The following is a 19,284-nucleotide window of genomic DNA, read 5'->3' on the forward strand; positions in this document are numbered from 1 at the left end:
ATTCAAGCCAAAAGTGATGCATTTGATAGGAGCAAACGCACTGCCAAACACATCTATTCCTGTATGTCAATAGTTTACAATGGTAGCTAACCAGCGGATATGATCCTCCAAGCCATAGTTTTGGCTTAGCCCTTCTGTGGTCCTTTACTTACCAAAAAACACAGAAATCCATTATTGGAGAAACAGAAACTGGAGCTTGGTAAAAATCTTTGACAACCACCATGCTAAGTCGTATGCTGTTACCTGGCTTGAACTAATAATAGTCCACCAAGCATAACACTGAAGAGAGTAGAAAACCACACAAGTAAACAACTGTATATAGGTAACTGTCAACTTGTACTACTCCTCTCCAGTTCTGTAAGTGTTTTTGACACACAAGCTAAATGCGAGCATTGGTTCCCAGTTAACAGTAACAGCATACATTAAAGAACTGAAGGTTCGCTCCTTGTATCTCTCCTGGAAGCTACCTGAGTATTCACGCGAGAGAAACAAATAACAGATAAAAACATGACATACAACTTTATCAGTTATTGCCAGCTTCCGTCGACGTGGTAAAGGGAGCCAATGTGTTTGGACGCAGGTTGACTCCACCTCCTCTAATCGATACATTAGGAGACTTGGCAGCGCTAGCCCTGCTCACAAAATTCGAATCAAGAAACATAACTACTACTGTTATGTCATCGTGGAAATGTCGACGTACACCACGGTCGATCTTCTTCAGGTCGGAATATCTCATTTCTCTTTTCTTTGCCGCTTCTTGCAGCGCAGTCTTTACTAGCTTCCGAGCGATTCCCTGCATAAAGGATTAGAAGTAAGATGTTAATTCTAACTCAGCTTTTTCCCATTTTTCTTAGCACACAGCAAAGCAATGAATAAAATTCCCATTGGATAACTCTTCCTTTTGGAGGGAAATTCTCACATAGAACGCTTTGGAGTTCTGATTGATGCTGGAAGAAAATTGTTATAACGACAGGTGCATGGGTCCGCCGTTTAATAACTCTCATCAAATAAACGAATAAAAAGTCAAGGCTACATCTACAGGATTTGAGACGACAACCCCAAGAGGTAAATTCCGAGGAACAAGTGAATGTGCAATGAAACTAAAACCTATTCATAATCTTTGCATGGCAAGAAATCTCTACATCTTTCAAACAGATGCATCAAACAAATGACTACAAATTCATACCCTAACATTTCAAAGTCATATTGGTTTTGTTAGTATGATGACTCTACTTATTCTCATGACTTTGCACATAAACAGATAAGAAAAATTACAGAAGAACACAGTTGAAGTTTTCATATCATGTATCCTGATAGCACCACTAAACATCAAGAGAAATCAATGTTTTGTGAAAATTCTAAATCACAATGGACATGCCAACTAGTTGACCTGAGATAGCTAAACATTAAAAAAAAAATAGTTTTCAAGACTTTAAAATTAATTGTAAGAACAGATGTAATACTAACTTTCGAATATACACCTAATGCAGCTGGAATTGAGAACATTTTTAAAATAAGAAAATTTTGAAAGATTAGCATATCTTACGTTCCGTGGGTGACGTTGAACCATATCAACTGCTTCTTGATTGCTAAAGTGCTCCCAAAGCCCATCAGATGCAAATATGACAAATTGATCATGTGGCTGCAGCTGATGCATGGAAATTGATGGTTCTGAACTCAATATTGGTCTTTTGAAAGGTTCGCGAAGACGAAACTTTGCATATAAAGGCTCCCTGTTGAACTCAGCCTTTTTTAAATATACATCACCGATGGATCTAGAAATCTGAAAATCAGAAAAAACTGACAATCAGCATACAAACTCAAACAAACGCATGATAAAGATGTAAAATGTCAAAAGAATCACAAGTTTTGAACTTTGTCTAACATTGGGATTTCTACAAAATGGTATTCTGTAGACGTTGGTATAATCACATACATACAAGTAATCAAACTTTTAGTGAATAAAACCAAAAAAAGTGCCAAATGGTACTATCACCGTGAAGGGAAATAAGAAGAGCGGAGATATGAAGGAGTTAGTAGGACCCAAAATATCCAAGTCTTAATTAAGGAGCTCAAACAAATTCCAACAAGTTAACTCGTTAAACAAAGTAAAATTGTAGCATGGAAAGAAAAAAAAAAGCAGGATCGGAAAGAAAATGTTCCATAAAGTGTAACACAAATCGCCTGACCATAGCAGGGAGGTTCTGAAAAATACCATAGCCAAGTAGCATGATCCACCTCAGTAAGGACCAATATAGATACTTCAGAAATTAAGAGGAACTTATATACCGCAGCCCTATATACTCAATATAAAACTAAAAATTTAATCATGATTAATCTTGGGCATAAGAATGACACAATCGATGATCACATTGGAAGTCTCCAGCAATCAGGGCTTTTGATCATCAAACTGGACAAAGAACAAGTTCAGCAAGAAGTTGCCATGTTTTGTCCGACCCTTCTCCAATCTCAGTAAGTAAAATGAAGTTGCATTTCAGAAATTCAGATGCCAATCATGCTGTGCAAAGAAAATTAAATTTAATAGCTGATCAATGTTTGAAATTCTGGCACACTGAATTTGGCCTAGGCAACATTAATTATGCCCTGCACTACTGAAAAACGTGTTTCTAGCTTTCCGGCCCCCATCTTTCAAAAAGGCCCAAAAGTAAAAGCTCATTGTGGAACCCAATTGGGAGATATTTTATGTTTATGTTATTCAACCATTAACGATCTCTGCAGATTGATTTCTTCAGAAGAATCTTTTATAATACAGACACCATAGACTATGGAATACCACGCTTCTGCAACCTGAGATCCTACAAATATTTTTCCCATCATCTTTAGTCAGTAGTCACCCTCTTTTTTCTACTCCATTCCTTGACATCGTTAAAACCCAGAGAAAATATTGAGGCATAATCAACAAAAAATTATATATTTCCTCTCAAACTAATCCTCATCAACGAGTCAACAACTCAAAAGTGCATAAAATGATCACGAAATTTACTAAATGCACTGAACTCGTGGAACCATTTGAAACACAATAAGCTAGTTGTGTAACTACAAAATGAAAAAAGTATTGATAGTTTTAATGATTCTACGTCATATGAACCAAAATGTGGTTTTCTCAGATGGTTACATCATCAGCAAAAGAGGTATGATATTAATCTCAAAAGTAAAAGGAGAAGGGGCAGGGGGTAGAAAACACACCTGTATAAGCCCCTTTACGCGCCATACATTGTGTTTTAAAACTACAATCTGTGAGTCATCAGGGTGCATGGCTTGCAACTCCTGCCTCACAGACTCTATACAAGCATTATGTTCTGCTGATAGCTGGATGGCCAGAACTTCCCCAGTTGCCTTCACAGCTCTCCCCAAAACAGCACGTGAGTCACCCAGGTTGGCAATGTAAAGAGTTCCACTGCAGACAACACCAACCAGACAGCAAGATCCAACTGCTGCAATTTGTGGCTTCGTAGGCCATTGCGTGGCCACAATAGAAGCAAAACCTTCTTCTGTCGCTTGATATGCTTTTCTTATTACATCCACAGATATTGACTGTTGCTCTGCAGTAAACCCTAATACGGAAATCCAATCAGAAAAATATTTGCAAAAGGAACTGGTCTCTATACTTAAGTCTACCATGTAAAACATGCTCACTAAATTATTTAAAACCATTTGAACTCAAAGTAACAATAAATTAAATAACCAGGGAAAGAAAGCGAGAAGAAATGAAAGTTTACTTTCAACAGTTATAGAAACAGCAAAGAAATGTTCCACTTAACTCCAAGGACCTACTTTCTTAAATTCACGCAAGTTTTTCATGCTTCAAAGATACACGAGAACAAGATATTATCATTTTCAATTTCTTTTCAGATCAACAATCACTGGATCAACAAAATCCTACCTCTAATCCACTCTATTTAATCCCACACGCTCAACTTTTCATATAAAGTCTCTGTTTCTCGAAGTCCACCTTTTCTAGAAATCTTTATCATGAGGAAACAACGGTGGACCACTCAATATTCTTTAGGACTTTTGGGTATTTTTCAGCACTTCAAAAGAGGGTTTGGCCTCCTAGATAGGTCTGCGGGAAATTCAGTAATTCACTTGTGAATCCACCTATGATTTACTGATGTGTGAATCTGCTAGAACACCTTTTCCCTCGGCTCTTTACACGTGAAAGGCCAAAGTTCCCCCAAAGATCAATGTTTTTGTCTCCTGCAGCCAGATGAATGTCATATGCTTCTTCAGTAGTGAATCTGTAATTTTTAATGAGAAGTTGGCTTGATAAGAGAACTCGAAAAAAATTTTACTAATAACATTTTAATGATTTGGAAAGACTTCCAGAGAAAACCTAATGTAGTAGGAGACTTTCAGTGATAAGGTGTATCTGGTTGGAAAGGGCCAACAGGGCTTTAAGGATCAGTGCTCACCTCTTCAGTTAGTATGCTAATAAAACAATTTTATAAACTTCTCCGAGGTGGTCTCTGTGTTGAGCTGATATTGACCTCAACTGTAGCACTTTTCTACTTATTGTCCCATTTGTTTATTGCAAACTTAGGAGGGAAGCTTAATGCACCATTTGTAAGTTTATCTCTTTATTAATAACTTCTCTTCAGATCAAGGGGAAAACACAAATGAACATATGCACACATACATATTCAGTTTTCCTCAGAGCTCAATTTAAGCACAGAATATAAAGAGCAACCAAAACATTGCAAATGCAGGAAAAAGCCCACTGAAGTTCAGATCACTTACTCTTGAGATGCTGAAAGAGGTGATCCGCAATAAAACGTGATGTCTCTGGACCGCCATGACCATCGTAAATACCAACAAAGGTACCAAATGGACCAGACTCGTGCAAGCTCAGACTGCCAGACTCAATCTGGCTCTGATCCTCCAGTAAATTGTTGGCCTGCACTACAGCCATTGAGAATTCACCATTGAAGTGATGCCCATGATCTTTGTACCATAAGAGCCCCTCTTGGGACCTTGGCCGAAAACAGGCCCTCAAAAGGTTCATCAACCCAGATAACATCCCTCATCTCATCCAAACAACCCTCCAAATAATCCTCATTAAGGCACCCAAAACTACTCTTTCGCCAAAACCACAATTATGTATTCTATGTCCCTCAATTTTTTTACAAAAAGAATCCAGTATAAAACAACAAGACAACCGAAAGCAATAACTGTACAATCACGCCTCAAATCATGCTTCGAGGGTTTGAAACAAAACCCAATTGTGAAGTCTCTTCTCCTCTACTTCTTAGAACAATAGGTGAACACTACAAAAACAACAGCAACAAATATACAAAAATCAATAACAGCATAATTGGAATTTTATGGATCAAAGAAAGGATGACCGGAAGCAGCCTATTATTTAATGTGAGTTTTCGTAATGGATTGAAGCAGACAAATAGAGAAGTGAAGCCCTATAATAAACAAGCACATCTTTATTTCCTTCTAAAACTCATGACCAAAACAACACCACTAGTAATGAAATAACAAACAACCAAAATAAAAAGAAAAAACGAGGGCTTTGAAAAAAAGGAGTTGTCAAAGTCCCACTTTCCCCGCACCAGAGTTTGGTCAGACATTGGAATTGCTCAGAAGGTCTAACATTTCACACTGAAAAATTAAACCCAGAACTCCCCAGATATCCCAACACCCCAAAACTCCAACAATCGCAATGAAAGTAGAAGAAGAATTAGATACCAAAAGGGTTCTTACCTTCAATTTGACCACTTTCGCAAAGCAGCTTTCCTTTACAGTTCAAGAACAGGAACTTCAAGTGGGAATCAAAATTCAGGGCATCAGATCTATAGATCGATCAAAATCAAAACCATCGACAGAGAAAAAAGAAACTCAAATTGGGTTGTGGTGGGTTTTCCTTTTGGGTAGTGGAGTGTTGATGATGAGATTGTAGAAGGAACATACCATGGAGAAGTGAAAATGGCCAACTAAGAAAGACTCTCTCTATATATTGTCTAAGGAGACAACCCCATAAAAGACCAACAATGAAGAGCTTGAAGCCAGCAAAGCAGAGGTCCAGTTTTGGGCTCCACAACACTATCGCTAGAGAGAGAAAACCAGAGAGAGAGAGAGAACCATAGACAGGTAGGGAGTCAAAATGTTGTTTATTGAAGGCTTGAGAGAATGATATGATATAATGCGAGAATTTGAATGTTCCATGAACCTCCCTGTTCATATGAATGCACGTGTCAGTCTCACAACACTGACTATACGTGTCAAAAGACAAAAGAGGGTAGCACACAGACACTGTGCATCAGGTAGGGACTTACTTTTTTTTTCTTGGTTAGTCACGCGCTCAAAGTCTAAAACCCAGCTGGGGTTTGGATACTCTACAATGTGATCTAGGATTGTTGCAATGCATAGACCAATGAGGAGCGAAATTGGATGCCAGCTAAGGAAAGTTTGTCTTCTTATGACGTGGTGAGATAGGATTGGGTAGTTGAAGACACACGTGTGCATGTGTCAATTTCATTGGTCAGAGCTGAATGATACGACTCATGAGTCTAGAAGGAGCTTTTAGGTGGCGTTTGGACATTTGGCTGTAACCCGCCGACTTTTGATTACGGTATCTACCATAATTTTTTCTTGGACATATACATATATATAACTTTCCTCACGTAACTGCACTGGAACTGCACTCGTAATAAAAAAGTTTACCAATAGGTTTGACCTTAGCTATTTTGATATCCAAAGCGACACTATAAAATAATGTCTTATCACGAAAAAAATAAAAAATTTCCTTCAAAGTGAGATAGTACTCATGTGTCGTGTGCATGAGTGTTGAATGCTAAGAGAGATGAGAGGGAGGAAGGAACGGGTTACGGTTTCTTTTGCTAAATTTTGGATTGATTTTGGGCTTGGCCGACGGATTAATAGGTTGTGTTTTTAAAAAAGAATTTAAAAATATTGTGGGTGCCCTGGACGGCCTAGTGCCCAAAGCAGGGGCGAAGCCATGACATAATATAATGTGGTCGTCAAGGGTGAACATAAAATTTCATGTCAGGGTGAACCAACATATAAACGGGGTCTGAGGAAGTGCCTCTGAAATTTGTTTGGTTAACTATTAACTATACATTCAAAAGTACGAAACTTTTGAAAAATAACAATAAAATCAAAAGGGGGTCTTTTTTTTAATTTGAAGTGGCTTGAGACAAATTCAATATGGTTTTTTGTTGTAATTTACTATATACTTAGGGGGTATTTTATGTAATTATACTTACAGTTATTTAAAAAAATTTAAGGGGGGTCAGCTAAGCCCCTCAACATCGCGAGGCTTCGCCTCTAACCCAAAGCTCTAGCTTGGACTAGGGCAAAGGCCGATTCTGTTTACGGACTTCTAATCTCAGTGGTTGCAAATCATTTAGATGAAGCGGAAATCACTACTATTAATAATCTAAGCATTACAAAAGAAGGGTGGGTTAATAATATATGAGGTTAGGGTTGTTGCAATGAAATGTAATGTTGTTATAAAACGTTGGGTGTTGCATTCATAACTCATCAAGGAGTCAAATAATACATGACAATGAAGCATGATCCACCAACTATATAATGTTTCTTGTCAAATAGTACAACTGTTGACTGTTCTTACCAAAATGTCACTGTACTTCTCCATAATGAAGAGACATACACGCACCATAGTTGGATAGCTTACTTTCGCCACTAACACACCACCTTCATTTTCCTCCACATGCATGTGTATATACATATATGTACTGTGTATGTATGTATATGTATATATATTATGTATTATGTATTGTTTCTCATGCATGTGTTGAGTTAATGAAATCTAATACTCTGTTCCATTCTAGTCTTCTAGATGTGAAGATGTATCTTTCTACAATGGTAAGTTGGGTTTGTCCAAATTCATTAATTATTTAATTTGCCTTAGAAAGGTGGGCTGTTTCATATGGTTTTAATTGCAGCAAATATTGACTCCTGACAAAACATAGATTATGGATTCTAATCTATACTTGCTAATTTTTTGTAGATAAATTGAGAGAATTCGATTTACTTACGAGTTTTTCCTATTGATGATCCATTTACCTTATAATACTTCACATTCTTTATGTTGACGATCTCGCTACTAGAACGAGAATGACAATTCCACGGCCCAAACACCGATTGAATACGATGAAAAAAAATACTAGAGAATGCTAGAGAGCGTTCTTAGCTTTGTGTTGCTTTTTATCTCTTTGAATCCTTCCATACATATTATTCTGCGCATTTCAGGTGCCAAGCCACAATTGAGTGTGCGTTGATTGGTTCAAATCATAATGCTCGATTCTTGAGAGTGATCGGCCGCAAAACAAGGGATGTGACTTAACAATCTCGTAAGTTTGGCCTGATTAAAGGGGATTGACATTTAATTCTTTCATTATAAAATGCAGAGAGACACCCAAGGTACGTAATTTTTAAGCAATACCTTATGATTATTTCACTTGTGATAATCTTGAGATTAACTTAAGTATCGGAGTGTCTGCGGCCAAACCATAACTGTGGTCGAGCTCATTGACTTTTGTCGTTTTCAGGGTTAGAATAGCAAGCATCCAAAGAGTCTCGGCCGAACAATTCAAGAGTTCATTCTAGAGTGTTCAGCCAGGTATTGATTTTTTTTCTCTACATATATAATACATATTTATTTTTTTAAAAAATGTTCATCATCTATTGAGAAAACCAAACGGCTCTCTCTCATGTGGAGACAACTACAAGGTGGTTATTTGACTGACTTCTCTGATTTCATGTTAGAGAATCCAAATGGGTCGGGTCAGGCCTATCATGGGTGACCCGAACCTGATTTTTCCAAGAGGGTAACTACAAGGCCTTTAGTTGTGATAATTGCACTTGTTTGTCTAGTAATTATATGGTAGGTGTGAAAAGAAAGAGTTATGACTGATAAAGTTGAATATAAAAGGCAGGGCATATATATATATATATATATATATATATATATATATATATATATATATATACCTAACATTTACAATTGCATGTTATGAAAGTCGCAATCCATTGTATGTTGATTGAATATGTTTCTTCTTCTGTTCAATGATAACAAAAGCTAAAGGATCTTTTGTATCCAACTACAAACTGAACAAAATCAAAGTGATCCACAACTCAAAAATAATTAATTAATAAATACATGATTGAATAAAATATATAATTATTGGAATTTTGTTTATTTACGCCCAAGAATGCCACAATAATAGAATAAAGACATACCCACTATATATTTGACCATAAAATGGTGTGTGTGTGTATATATATATGTATGTACTGGATAATTGCAAATTATAAACACTAGAAATCTAAAATAAGAAAAAATTAAAATTAAAACAACCCAACAACTTGTCAATAATTAAAAACACAATGGATTTGGGTCCTACTTAAGATATATGCTCCACAAGACCAAAGAGTCGATCATTAATCAACTTGGGAGCATTTCTAGTATCATAAAAAAATGTATTTACTAAATATAAAAACACGAAATTAAAAGGAAAAGATAATCAAGATATCATTTGAGGAAATGTACAAGTTGGGTGGGGTTGAACTTTACATCATCATGCATGATCCCTTTATGTGGTTATATATGTTTGTGTGTGTATAAATCAGTTGGATGATAATCTAGTTGATAAATTTCTCTGGGGTCAAATCGTATGGACTTGAAAGGTCATGAATTCAATTCCTATTGATAGTAATACCCTTATGGCTATGCGTTGGGTTTTGATCAATTTACCTTGTCGTTAAATGAGAAATTTTTATACGCACAAGTTTGATGATCCGGGTTTAGGTTCACATCAGATGCCCAAATAACAAACTTATAAGGTATCATTCTCGGTTACCCAAAAAAAGTGTGTATCTATGTATATATGAGTTTGCTTTCATATAGTCATGGGCTTTTTCTTTTCTCGGAGGGGAAATGTTGTTGATGGTGATGATTCAAATTGAGACATGCCACAAGTCTCTTAAAACAAAGAGCTATTTTTTTTTTGAAAAAAGAGGAAATGAAAAGAAAAGATTGATCATGACTGCTAGCTAGCCATATCCAATCTTATCATAACCACCAGGGATGGACAGTACACATACAGATAGCATTCAGTTCTTCAACTCGAATCTGTGTATGAAAAGTCATGTCTCATTTGAAAACAATGTACTTGGGTTGTGAAGCATTAATGCATCGGGGCCCATTCATTTACTATACAATTCTATTAGATTTTCAATAAATTATAGAATATCTTTTAAATATAATTTCAGGTCCCTTGGAGAACGCAAAATAATGTGATTTTTTAAAAACAAAACTTCTCTCAATCAACAAACGTCATTTTAGATAAAAGTATCATTAAGTGAGATGATCCAAACAAATAAAGCCGAGATGATCCAATATATCCACAGTGAATTGACATATGACAACCCTAAATCGGATAATATTTCTTGATTTGAGTGGGGTGGGAATATATTCTAATAATGACTTAATATCCAAATATTGGTGAATTAATGTTTCATTAACTAAATAATTAAGGGATTAATTCTTGAGACTTAATTGGGTTTTGTTTTTTGTTTTTATAAAAATTGTATTCCTCGACTTCTCCATCGCTCTCATGCATTGGACACCCATCAAAACGTACTTCTGTTTATCAAGTCTAAATAAAGAAATCAACTTCAATAGGATTATAACTTTCATGGAAATTAATAATTAGAAGAACACAGCTTAGATAATCCCCAACTCAGAACAACTCAAATGGGTTATTGTTTATGTTCTTTTCAAAGCATATTTTACCAAATAAAAATTCAAGCTTTTCCATTTACAGGGTCTTTGGGATTTGGTATTAAACTCGAATCATTAGCCCCACGTGCACATAAGTTTTCCACATGACGACATAGTAAGTTAGGTCGAAACTCAACGCATGACCACAATGATATTATTCTTAGTGAGAATCGAACTTAGAACCTCTCAAGTCCATAAGTTTGACCCCTGAGATATTCACTAATTAGTTAATCACCTAGTGGTTTAGTTGAATTAATGTTTCATTAATAACTAAATAATTGAGGACTTAATTCTTGGAAATTGGGTTTTGTGAGTGCTTTTTTTTTTTTAAATTGTCTTCCTTGACCTCTCCATCACCCTCACCATCAAAAGGTAATCTTAATTATCAACTCTGATAAAGAAATCAACTTTAACAGGATTAGAGAGTTTCACGGAAAATAATAATAATTAGAAGAACACATCTTAGATAATCCCTAACTCAGAACAACTCAAATGGGTCATTGTTCATGTTCTTTTCAAAGCATATTTTAGCAAAGAAAAAATTCAAGCTTTTCCATATTTATGGGGGTCTTTGGGATTTGGGCATTTTAATTTGCATCCTATTGACCACTGACTTGGAATATATAGACTTTTTTTTTTTTTTTTCAAATTCACCAAACCCTAATGAAAGCAATGTTTTTGGGTCCAAATACATGCATCATCAATGTTGTATGATATGGTATGGAATTCAACTGGGGAAATTCTCATCAATGATGTATGATATCATGCTTGTTGCAGTATTTATGGAATTCTATTGTGGAAAATTATAGTATGAAGATATAGTAATGAATCAGTCAACAAGTTTTGATGTAAATAAGCATGGATATGTCATTGAATCTTAGATTTTGAAGAAAAAAAGAGACAGGAAGAGATGCCATATTGAAGGAATCTAAGCCATCAATATTGGATTTTTGGGAAAAAAACAAATTAGAATTATTTGTATTTAATCAATTTTTTCAATCTCTCTGAAGTTGATTGATGTCATATGTTATGTTTGCATTAATAGACTGATGAACAAAAAAAGATGATAACTTGCATAACCACCTTTTTGTTTATGTGTGTATATAACTTCATAACACATGATTTCTGATCCTACCATTATATACACACATACATACATACATACATATATATATATATATATGTATATGAGTAATTCTCTTATGCAGACTTAAAATACGGACCTAAACTGTAAACCTATATATGTGTTTACGGTTGATTTGAAACATGTGGGATCCAAAGTAGTGAACTCCGCTTGTCATTTCACTCATCCATACGCTCAAAAAGTTGTGTTCATTTTAACTCCTTACTTATCCACACCCTAAAAAATATCACATTTCATCCTTAGTTTCAACTTTATAGCAGTCCAACATCACATTTTTTAAGTAACCAAGAATGACAACATACAAACTTATCCTTTAAACATTTAATATGGGATTATACTCGGGCCGTCAGACCCGAATCAAAAGTTTTTCACATAACAATCGGTAAGTTTAGTCAAAACCTAACAAAAGATCACAAAAGTATTGCTCTTGGGCCCAAATTGTTGAAATTAAAGCTTTAAACAAATATGCACTGAATGAATTAATGAAAGGAATAGGCACAGTGTAAAATCACGATCACCTATAGTTTGCAAGACTGACTAACCAAGAAGGCCAAATCAAAACCTAATAAGGTCAATGTAGTACCTGGTTTTCGTCCGGCCCCCAAAAAAAAAAAATAATAATAATAAAATAATAATAATAATAATTCAAAAGCCCGTTCTCGAGCCCGTAAGCTCACAAAAATTCAAAGCCTGCTTCTTGGACCCACAAGCATGCAAAAAATCCTAAAGCCTATTTCTTGGACCATAAGCCCATAAAAATTCAAGCCCAATACAACAAAACCCTAGAAAATATCTAGAGAATAAAAATAAATAAATTAAATGGAAAACTAAAAAGACCAAAAAGAATAGCCACCTTGGTTAAAAGAAAGGGAAAGTAAGGGTAAAAAAGACAAATTGAAAGAACTAGGGTTTTAGGAGATGAGGTCTCTCTTAGTATAAAAGGAATGCAATATTCTTTGACAAGGGAGGAGGAGAGGAAGCAGCCACATAACTAGGAAAAGGGGAGGCGGCACAAAGGGAAAGAAAAAGAGAGAAGAAAAGAGAAAAGAAAAAAAGAGGGAAAAGGGGGAAGGAAAATAGAGAAAGAACAATCACTGCACAGAAGAAGAACACAAAGAAATCAAGGGAGGAAATCGGGAAAGAAAAGGAACCGGGAAACAGAAAGGAAAGCAAGGAAACCGAGTCGCTTATCCGCTTTAGGAAGGTAATCTTGCATGGTTCTATTTCTCTGTTGTTCCCTTGGTATTACTTCCACATATTCCCGTTTGTTTGGTTGAAGAATACGTATATTGTGATGTGTTTTTCTGTGATGATTTGCTCTAAACTCTGTATTTCTCTAATTTCATTTCGGTCATACATCCCTGTTTCAAGTCTGATTTTATTCAGACTCTATATCTGTATTACAAGTCTGTTATTACTTGGTATTACTGGGTATTGCTCTGAATTACAAGTCCGGTATTTCATCTTTACTGTTCTACTTCAAATCTGGTAATACAAGTCTGGTATTACTCTGTTTTTGTTTATGAATGGTGTATGTGTATATGTGTATACTATTGTATATATCTGTGTGTTTGTGTACAGGTTTTGGTTCGGATATGTTTATGTCATATGTATGTATAGGTGTATATTATGGTATATATCTATATGTGTTTGTATACAGGTTTTTGGTTCGGATCGATGTGTATATGTTATATGTATATATATGTGTATATCGTGGTATGTATATTTATGTGTGTTTGTGCACAAGTATTGGTTCGGAGGTGTATATTTTTTATATGTTTATATGCGTATATTTGCGTATGTATACATGATATGATTGTGTATTGTATATATGTTTATACAGGTATGTGAATTTTTAAGTATGGATTTAACTTGATATTATGTTTGCACACCCATTTGACCCATTTTGTGTTTGTTTGTTGGGCTTGGACCGGGTTTGGGACTACTTGGGCCGAAGGGAATACTTAGAGAATTTGGGCTGGATTGGAGCAATGGGCCTCGTGGACAATATTGGATTTTTGTATATTTGTATAAATTTCATTTTTTAATTATTTGTCATGTATTCTTGTAAAATGTAAGTCTTGTAATAATGTAGTAAAAATAGTGAAAAGTGCATACATAAATATTTTAGGGTGCTAGAAGCATATAGACATTAGGAAATGATTTTTATGAATGATGATTGCATTAGAATGCATGCTTAGGACTTTGATTTCTCACACTATGCCATGATGCTTAGACGTATGATAGGATTGTTTGAATGCAATGAAAATGAATGCAACGCGTTAGTCATTAGAATTAATCCAAGCCGTCTCACCTTAATAAACACACCAAGATTAACTTATGGAACCTTTATGTTTTGTTTAAATACCAAGGAGCCTTCAAGATATTGGGGTTCCATTGGCATTCATCCAAAACATTTGGATTTCGTGGACCCGGAAAGCAAATATGTTTTTAGGGATTAGGAGAATTTATTTAAGGACCCAAAGGGGGGTTTAAAGATATTTGGCCCGTCCGATGGGCCTTAAATGAATTCTTTCTTTTCTCATGAAGAATATAATTGTGAGTAAGGCTTGAATTGAACCTTTTTCATTGATTATGAGCCTTTTTGGTGCATCAACCAAGTTCCCAAAAAAATCTCTTCTCCAAAACCATCAAAACCCATTCCCATGTTTTTATCCAAATAGCCTTATTTCCAAATCATCCAAAACATCAAAACCCATAAAAATAAGATTTTTAAAATCAAATATTGGTCTAACATTAATGGAACATTTCCACCCATTTGATAATATATGATTTTCCGGGCATATGGAAAACTCATTAAAACATTTGGGACATACAATCATTCCTCAAATCAAAGTAGAGCCAAATAGGAAAACATTTTTGAAGGTAACCGTTTTCGGGAGTTGTGGGGTGCCTAACACCTTCCCCATGCTCAATAGACCCCCTTACCCACCTTTTTTTTTCGTAGACCAAAATGGATGTCCAATTGCATCCTAAAAATCAATTGGTGGCGACTTCATTGATTTTTAATGCCGGTTGCTTCAGCTGGCGACTTCACTGGGGATATTGGTTGTTGTACCAAAGGGGTCGGGCCTTGTTGTCTTGGTGTTTTCCTATTTGGTTGATTTGTTTATTTCGTTGTATAATAGTCTTTCAACATTTTGAGGAATCTAATGTGTTTGTTCATGATTGTAGATAAAATAACAGGTTTTTGGTTTCATAAAATTTGAGTGTTTGAGTGTTTTTAAGGATATGGTATGTTTCCCCGCACACACATCACTATTCACATGCACACAAATGGCCCATAAAAACCGGGTCCTACTAGTGATTAGTGAGGGTTGATCTTTGCTTTTGATGAATTTTGTCCTCACGTAAGCAAGGAAAAACATCCTCCTGGATTGACGTCCTTTCAAGATATTGGGGGATGGGTTCCACTTCCAGATATGGGGTGTGAACTAACCTGATCCAGTGGCCTCTCGCGTAGCCGCGTTATAGTTAGATATACCAACCATATGCACATTAGATAACCCTTAGATCTAGTTCGAGACCTTCAGAAGTTTGTAGGAACCTCATTTTTTTAGGAACAATGGGGGGACTCTCCTATCTTTGACTCTATTTATTTCTTGTATTTTTATTCTTCATTTCATCAAACCACACATGTACCTCTTTTATACACTTGCCATGAATATGTTAGCCTAGGTTATGATCTTACACACTTGTTAATCATCCATACATGTTCATATATACTCGTTAAATTATCCATACTTGTCCATATATACTTGCACATCTGCCAAATCATCCATACATGTTCATATATACTTGTACGCTTGCCAATTATCTCTACATATCCATACATACTTGTACATTTGTTAATCATCCATACATGTTCATATACACTTGTATACTTGTTAATTACCCATACATGTCCATATATACTTTCATTACCCATACATGTTCATACGCATCTTATACTCATTCTTTTCAAACCCCCATACATTCACTAGGCACATTCTTTGCAATTGGACAAGAGGATGTTTGCGGAAGCAGTGATAGGAACCAGTGACATAAGACGAGACAGCCCGTGGTAAACTAGAGATGCGTTGGAGAAATTACAGGCAGAACTCGGAGATAGTTTAAAAGATGATTTACCATTGGGAATTGTTCGGAAGACGCAGTTTCAAGAACAGGCACCACCAGGGCTAGCGCAGTTTTGGGAGGCACAAAGTAATGAAGCACGCAAGAATTTTGGGAAAATTTATGGACATATTGGGCATTTATTAACTGTCAGAACACCTGTAACTCTTCTTCAGGCTGCTATGCATTATTGGGACCCTGCATATCGCTGCTTTACTTTCAATACAACAGATTTGTCTCCATTATTAGAAGAATATGGTCAATTGTTGGGATATGATCCACATGTGAATAAGGTTTATAATCCGGGGGAGGTAACTGATGGAAGGAAGATTGTTCATCGACTTTTACAGATAGAGCATACCAGGACTCCTGGAAAGGATAAAGGTAATATTTGGGTGTTTCCAATTGACAGACTTATGGGTTTCGCTCAGGGGAGGTTTGCGACTCCAGAAGGGCAGATGGCTTTTGCTCTGGCGGTGTATGGAGCAGTGTTATTTCCTTGTGCAGGAGGATATGTAGAAAAGAATGTGATCAAATTGGTTCACCTTGTCAAGTACGGCGCCAATCCAATACCTGCAATCTTATGTGAGACAATCCGATCCCTTAATCATTGTCGTATTCAAGGAGAAGGCAGTTTCCGGGGATGTTCGCAATTATTAGGACTCTGGTTGGTGAGTCACTTGAAGTACCCAAAAGGAATTGGAGCTCCGATCATTATATTTGAAGATCACACTCGGATGCTTAGAGATCCTATTCAGAATTTCAAGATGGCGAGGATGCAATCTAATGTACCAGCTGTTGACGTGTGGAGACAATTCCTGGAAGAGTTAGAGCCGAAGGAGACATTTGATCGAGCAACATGGTACAAGCCCAAAGGTTTGCTTTACAGATGTGGTAATTACAACTGGGTGCCATTGGTGGGACCCTGGGGAGGTACCGGTCAAGCACCAGCAATGTTTTTGCGTCAAGAGGCTGGCAATTTATGCACGCCAGTTACACATGGCTTGTGGGAGTTTGAATTCGCACATGGGGATGAGAAAGGGAAATGTCTATCTCACCAAGTGGTAGAAGCCTGGAAAAGGACCCACATAATGGAGCGTGGAAGGCTTACTGTAGATTCGGAAGGGAAAAATCGATATGTACAATGGCTCCGAGGAAGGAAGAAAACTATTACCCAGTATGGCAGCTTTACTAGTACGAAGAGGAAGGAGACTATATCTTGTGAAAATGAAAATTCAAGTCTGGAAATACCATCCAATGAGATTAATGAAGTGGTGGACACCCTAATTGAAGAAGAGATAGAAACAAGGCAAAATTCATGGAAAGAGAAGTATAATAGATATAAGAACAAATGCAAAAAGCTGAAGAGGAAGGTCCAGGGAGAGAGGGAAGCCCGAGAAGCGGAAAAAGGACAGTTTGATATGTTGAAAAAGAAATTCTTGAAGCTGCAGAAGAAAATGAAGAAAAGAAAAGAGAATGATTTAGCAAAGCATAGCAGGACACAAGTGGAACTCCAAGAAATGCAGGAGCAGATTCGGAAGCTAAATGAAGAGCTCACATCTTGGAAAGAAGACGCTTATCAACTACAATTGCAGATGCATGCAGATAGAGAAGAGCAAAGAAGAATAGAAGCTGAGAAGGATGGATTGATAGAACAGATGAATGAAATGTTTGAAGTGAACCAGCAACAGGTGGAGGGGATCACAACTTTAAAGGAACAGAATGATTATTTTCATTCAATGCTGGAGGAGGTCCAACAAGAGCAGGCAAGTACCAAATTCAAAGTAAGGTTGATGATGAGTCGCTTGATGACCCTGTCAGATTGGGCTGAGGTTTATGAACGACGTTTGCAAAATTTGAGTTCCAACCCTGTTTTGGAAATGCCAGAGCTGACAAAGATATGGGCATTTTTGAAGAATTTGAAAAGTGACTTACAGGAGCTTCAGAAGAGATTAAATGCAGTACAAGCAGGAGGTGCTTTTGTGGTTGAAATTCCGGTTATTCAATTGGACTGAATCTGATGGTTCTCATGTATGCTTTGAATGAATGAAATGAATAAAAGGAGATTCTGCTTTTAATTGTCTTGTCCTATTGCAAAGAATACTTAGGATTTGCACAAATAATAGCCACATACATGCACATTTTGTAAAATAAATTAGAACTAATGTCATTGTTTGTATAATGCAGAGAAAATCATAAATAATCATAGCGCCCAAGAAGCACCATCGACACCCCTATCAGACTCGCCTACAATCAAGAATTATTGAGAATATGGAGCAGGAAACGGGTGAGCATAGTCAGAATCAGGATATAGCTGAACTGAAAGAGCAAATGGCCCTGTTAATGAAGAATATGGCGTTGCTGATGAAAGGAAAGGGAGTAGTTGAAAATTCTGAAATACCAGAGGTTCCTGAGAATCATTTGCACCAAGAAGTACCAATTTACCCACCCGGGTTCACTCCTGTCCGTAACCAATCTTTGCCTGGTTTGCACCAGCATCAATATGTTTCTCAACAGGCAACGACTCAGAACCCAATGTACATTCATCAAGTTAATCCTCATGGGCATGAGAATCCCTTCCCAGTGGATGCTGATATTACAGGAGCTGTCACTGGTGGAGTAGTGACTGAGGGAGTTCAGTATGAAGAAAATAGCTCAATGGATGCTATCAAGAAATTGGAGAAGAGATTGAGAGCCATGGAGGGTTTCAATTCTGCAGGGATGTTGAACCCAGCCAATTTGTGCTTGGTGAAGAATTTGAATGTTCCACACGACTTTGTGCTGCCAAAATTCAGTTTGTTTGATGGCACTGGAGTCCCTTTGGATCATTTAACGATGTATTGTCGGCGCATGCAGCCATATGCAAGCGATGAGAAAGTGTTGATGCATTATTTCCAAGATAGTCTGACTGGGGCAGCCCAAAGGTGGTTCAATACCCTTAATCCTTCATTAGTAGCTTCGTGGGAGGATTTGGCTGAAATGTTTATGAAGCAGTATAAGCATAATGAAGAAAAGATCCCTACCATTTATGATCTGCAGAACACAGCAATGAAGAGTGGGGAAAGCTTTAGGGAATTCGCCCATCGATGGAGGGATTTGGCAGCCCAGATAGTTCCACCCCTTTCAGAAAAGGATTTGTTGAACGCTTTCATTGATGCTCTCCAGGAGCCTTATACTTCCAATCTAGCGGGAGGCGGTCATAGTAATTTAG

General features: G+C 36.7%; 1 protein-coding gene across 1 annotated transcript; it reads right to left on the reverse strand.

Moving 5' to 3' along the window:
- Positions 1–26: 26 nt before the first annotated feature.
- On the reverse strand, positions 27–6,095 carry LOC120002112 (probable protein phosphatase 2C 60). The gene is made up of 5 exons (XM_038850706.1): positions 5,731–6,095; positions 4,759–5,285; positions 3,208–3,575; positions 1,547–1,783; positions 27–793 (listed from the first exon to the last, which is right to left on the reverse strand). Exons 2-5 carry the CDS (start codon positions 5,036–5,038, stop codon positions 524–526), a joined length of 1,155 nt encoding a protein of 384 aa, XP_038706634.1. The 5' UTR covers positions 5,039–5,285; positions 5,731–6,095; the 3' UTR covers positions 27–523.
- Between the last annotated feature and the right edge of the window lie 13,189 nt (positions 6,096–19,284).

The sequence above is a fragment of the Tripterygium wilfordii genome, chromosome 7, assembly GCF_013401445.1.
Source record: "Tripterygium wilfordii isolate XIE 37 chromosome 7, ASM1340144v1, whole genome shotgun sequence".
Lineage (NCBI taxonomy): Eukaryota > Viridiplantae > Streptophyta > Magnoliopsida > Celastrales > Celastraceae > Tripterygium > Tripterygium wilfordii.

What these genes read in the sequence shown, in the direction of transcription:
- LOC120002112 (XM_038850706.1), bottom strand. Translation starts at nt 5,038, where the DNA reads ATGTTATCTGGGTTGATGAACCTTTTGAGGGCCTGTTTTCGGCCAAGG. An exon ending in GCGTAAAGGGGCTTATACAG is followed by an intron (nt 1,784 to 3,207) that starts GTGTGTTTTCTA and finishes TCTGATTTTCAG; the next exon opens with ATTTCTAGATCCATCGGTGA. An exon ending in TTCAACGTCACCCACGGAAC is followed by an intron (nt 794 to 1,546) that starts GTAAGATATGCT and finishes TCCTTTATGCAG; the next exon opens with GGAATCGCTCGGAAGCTAGT.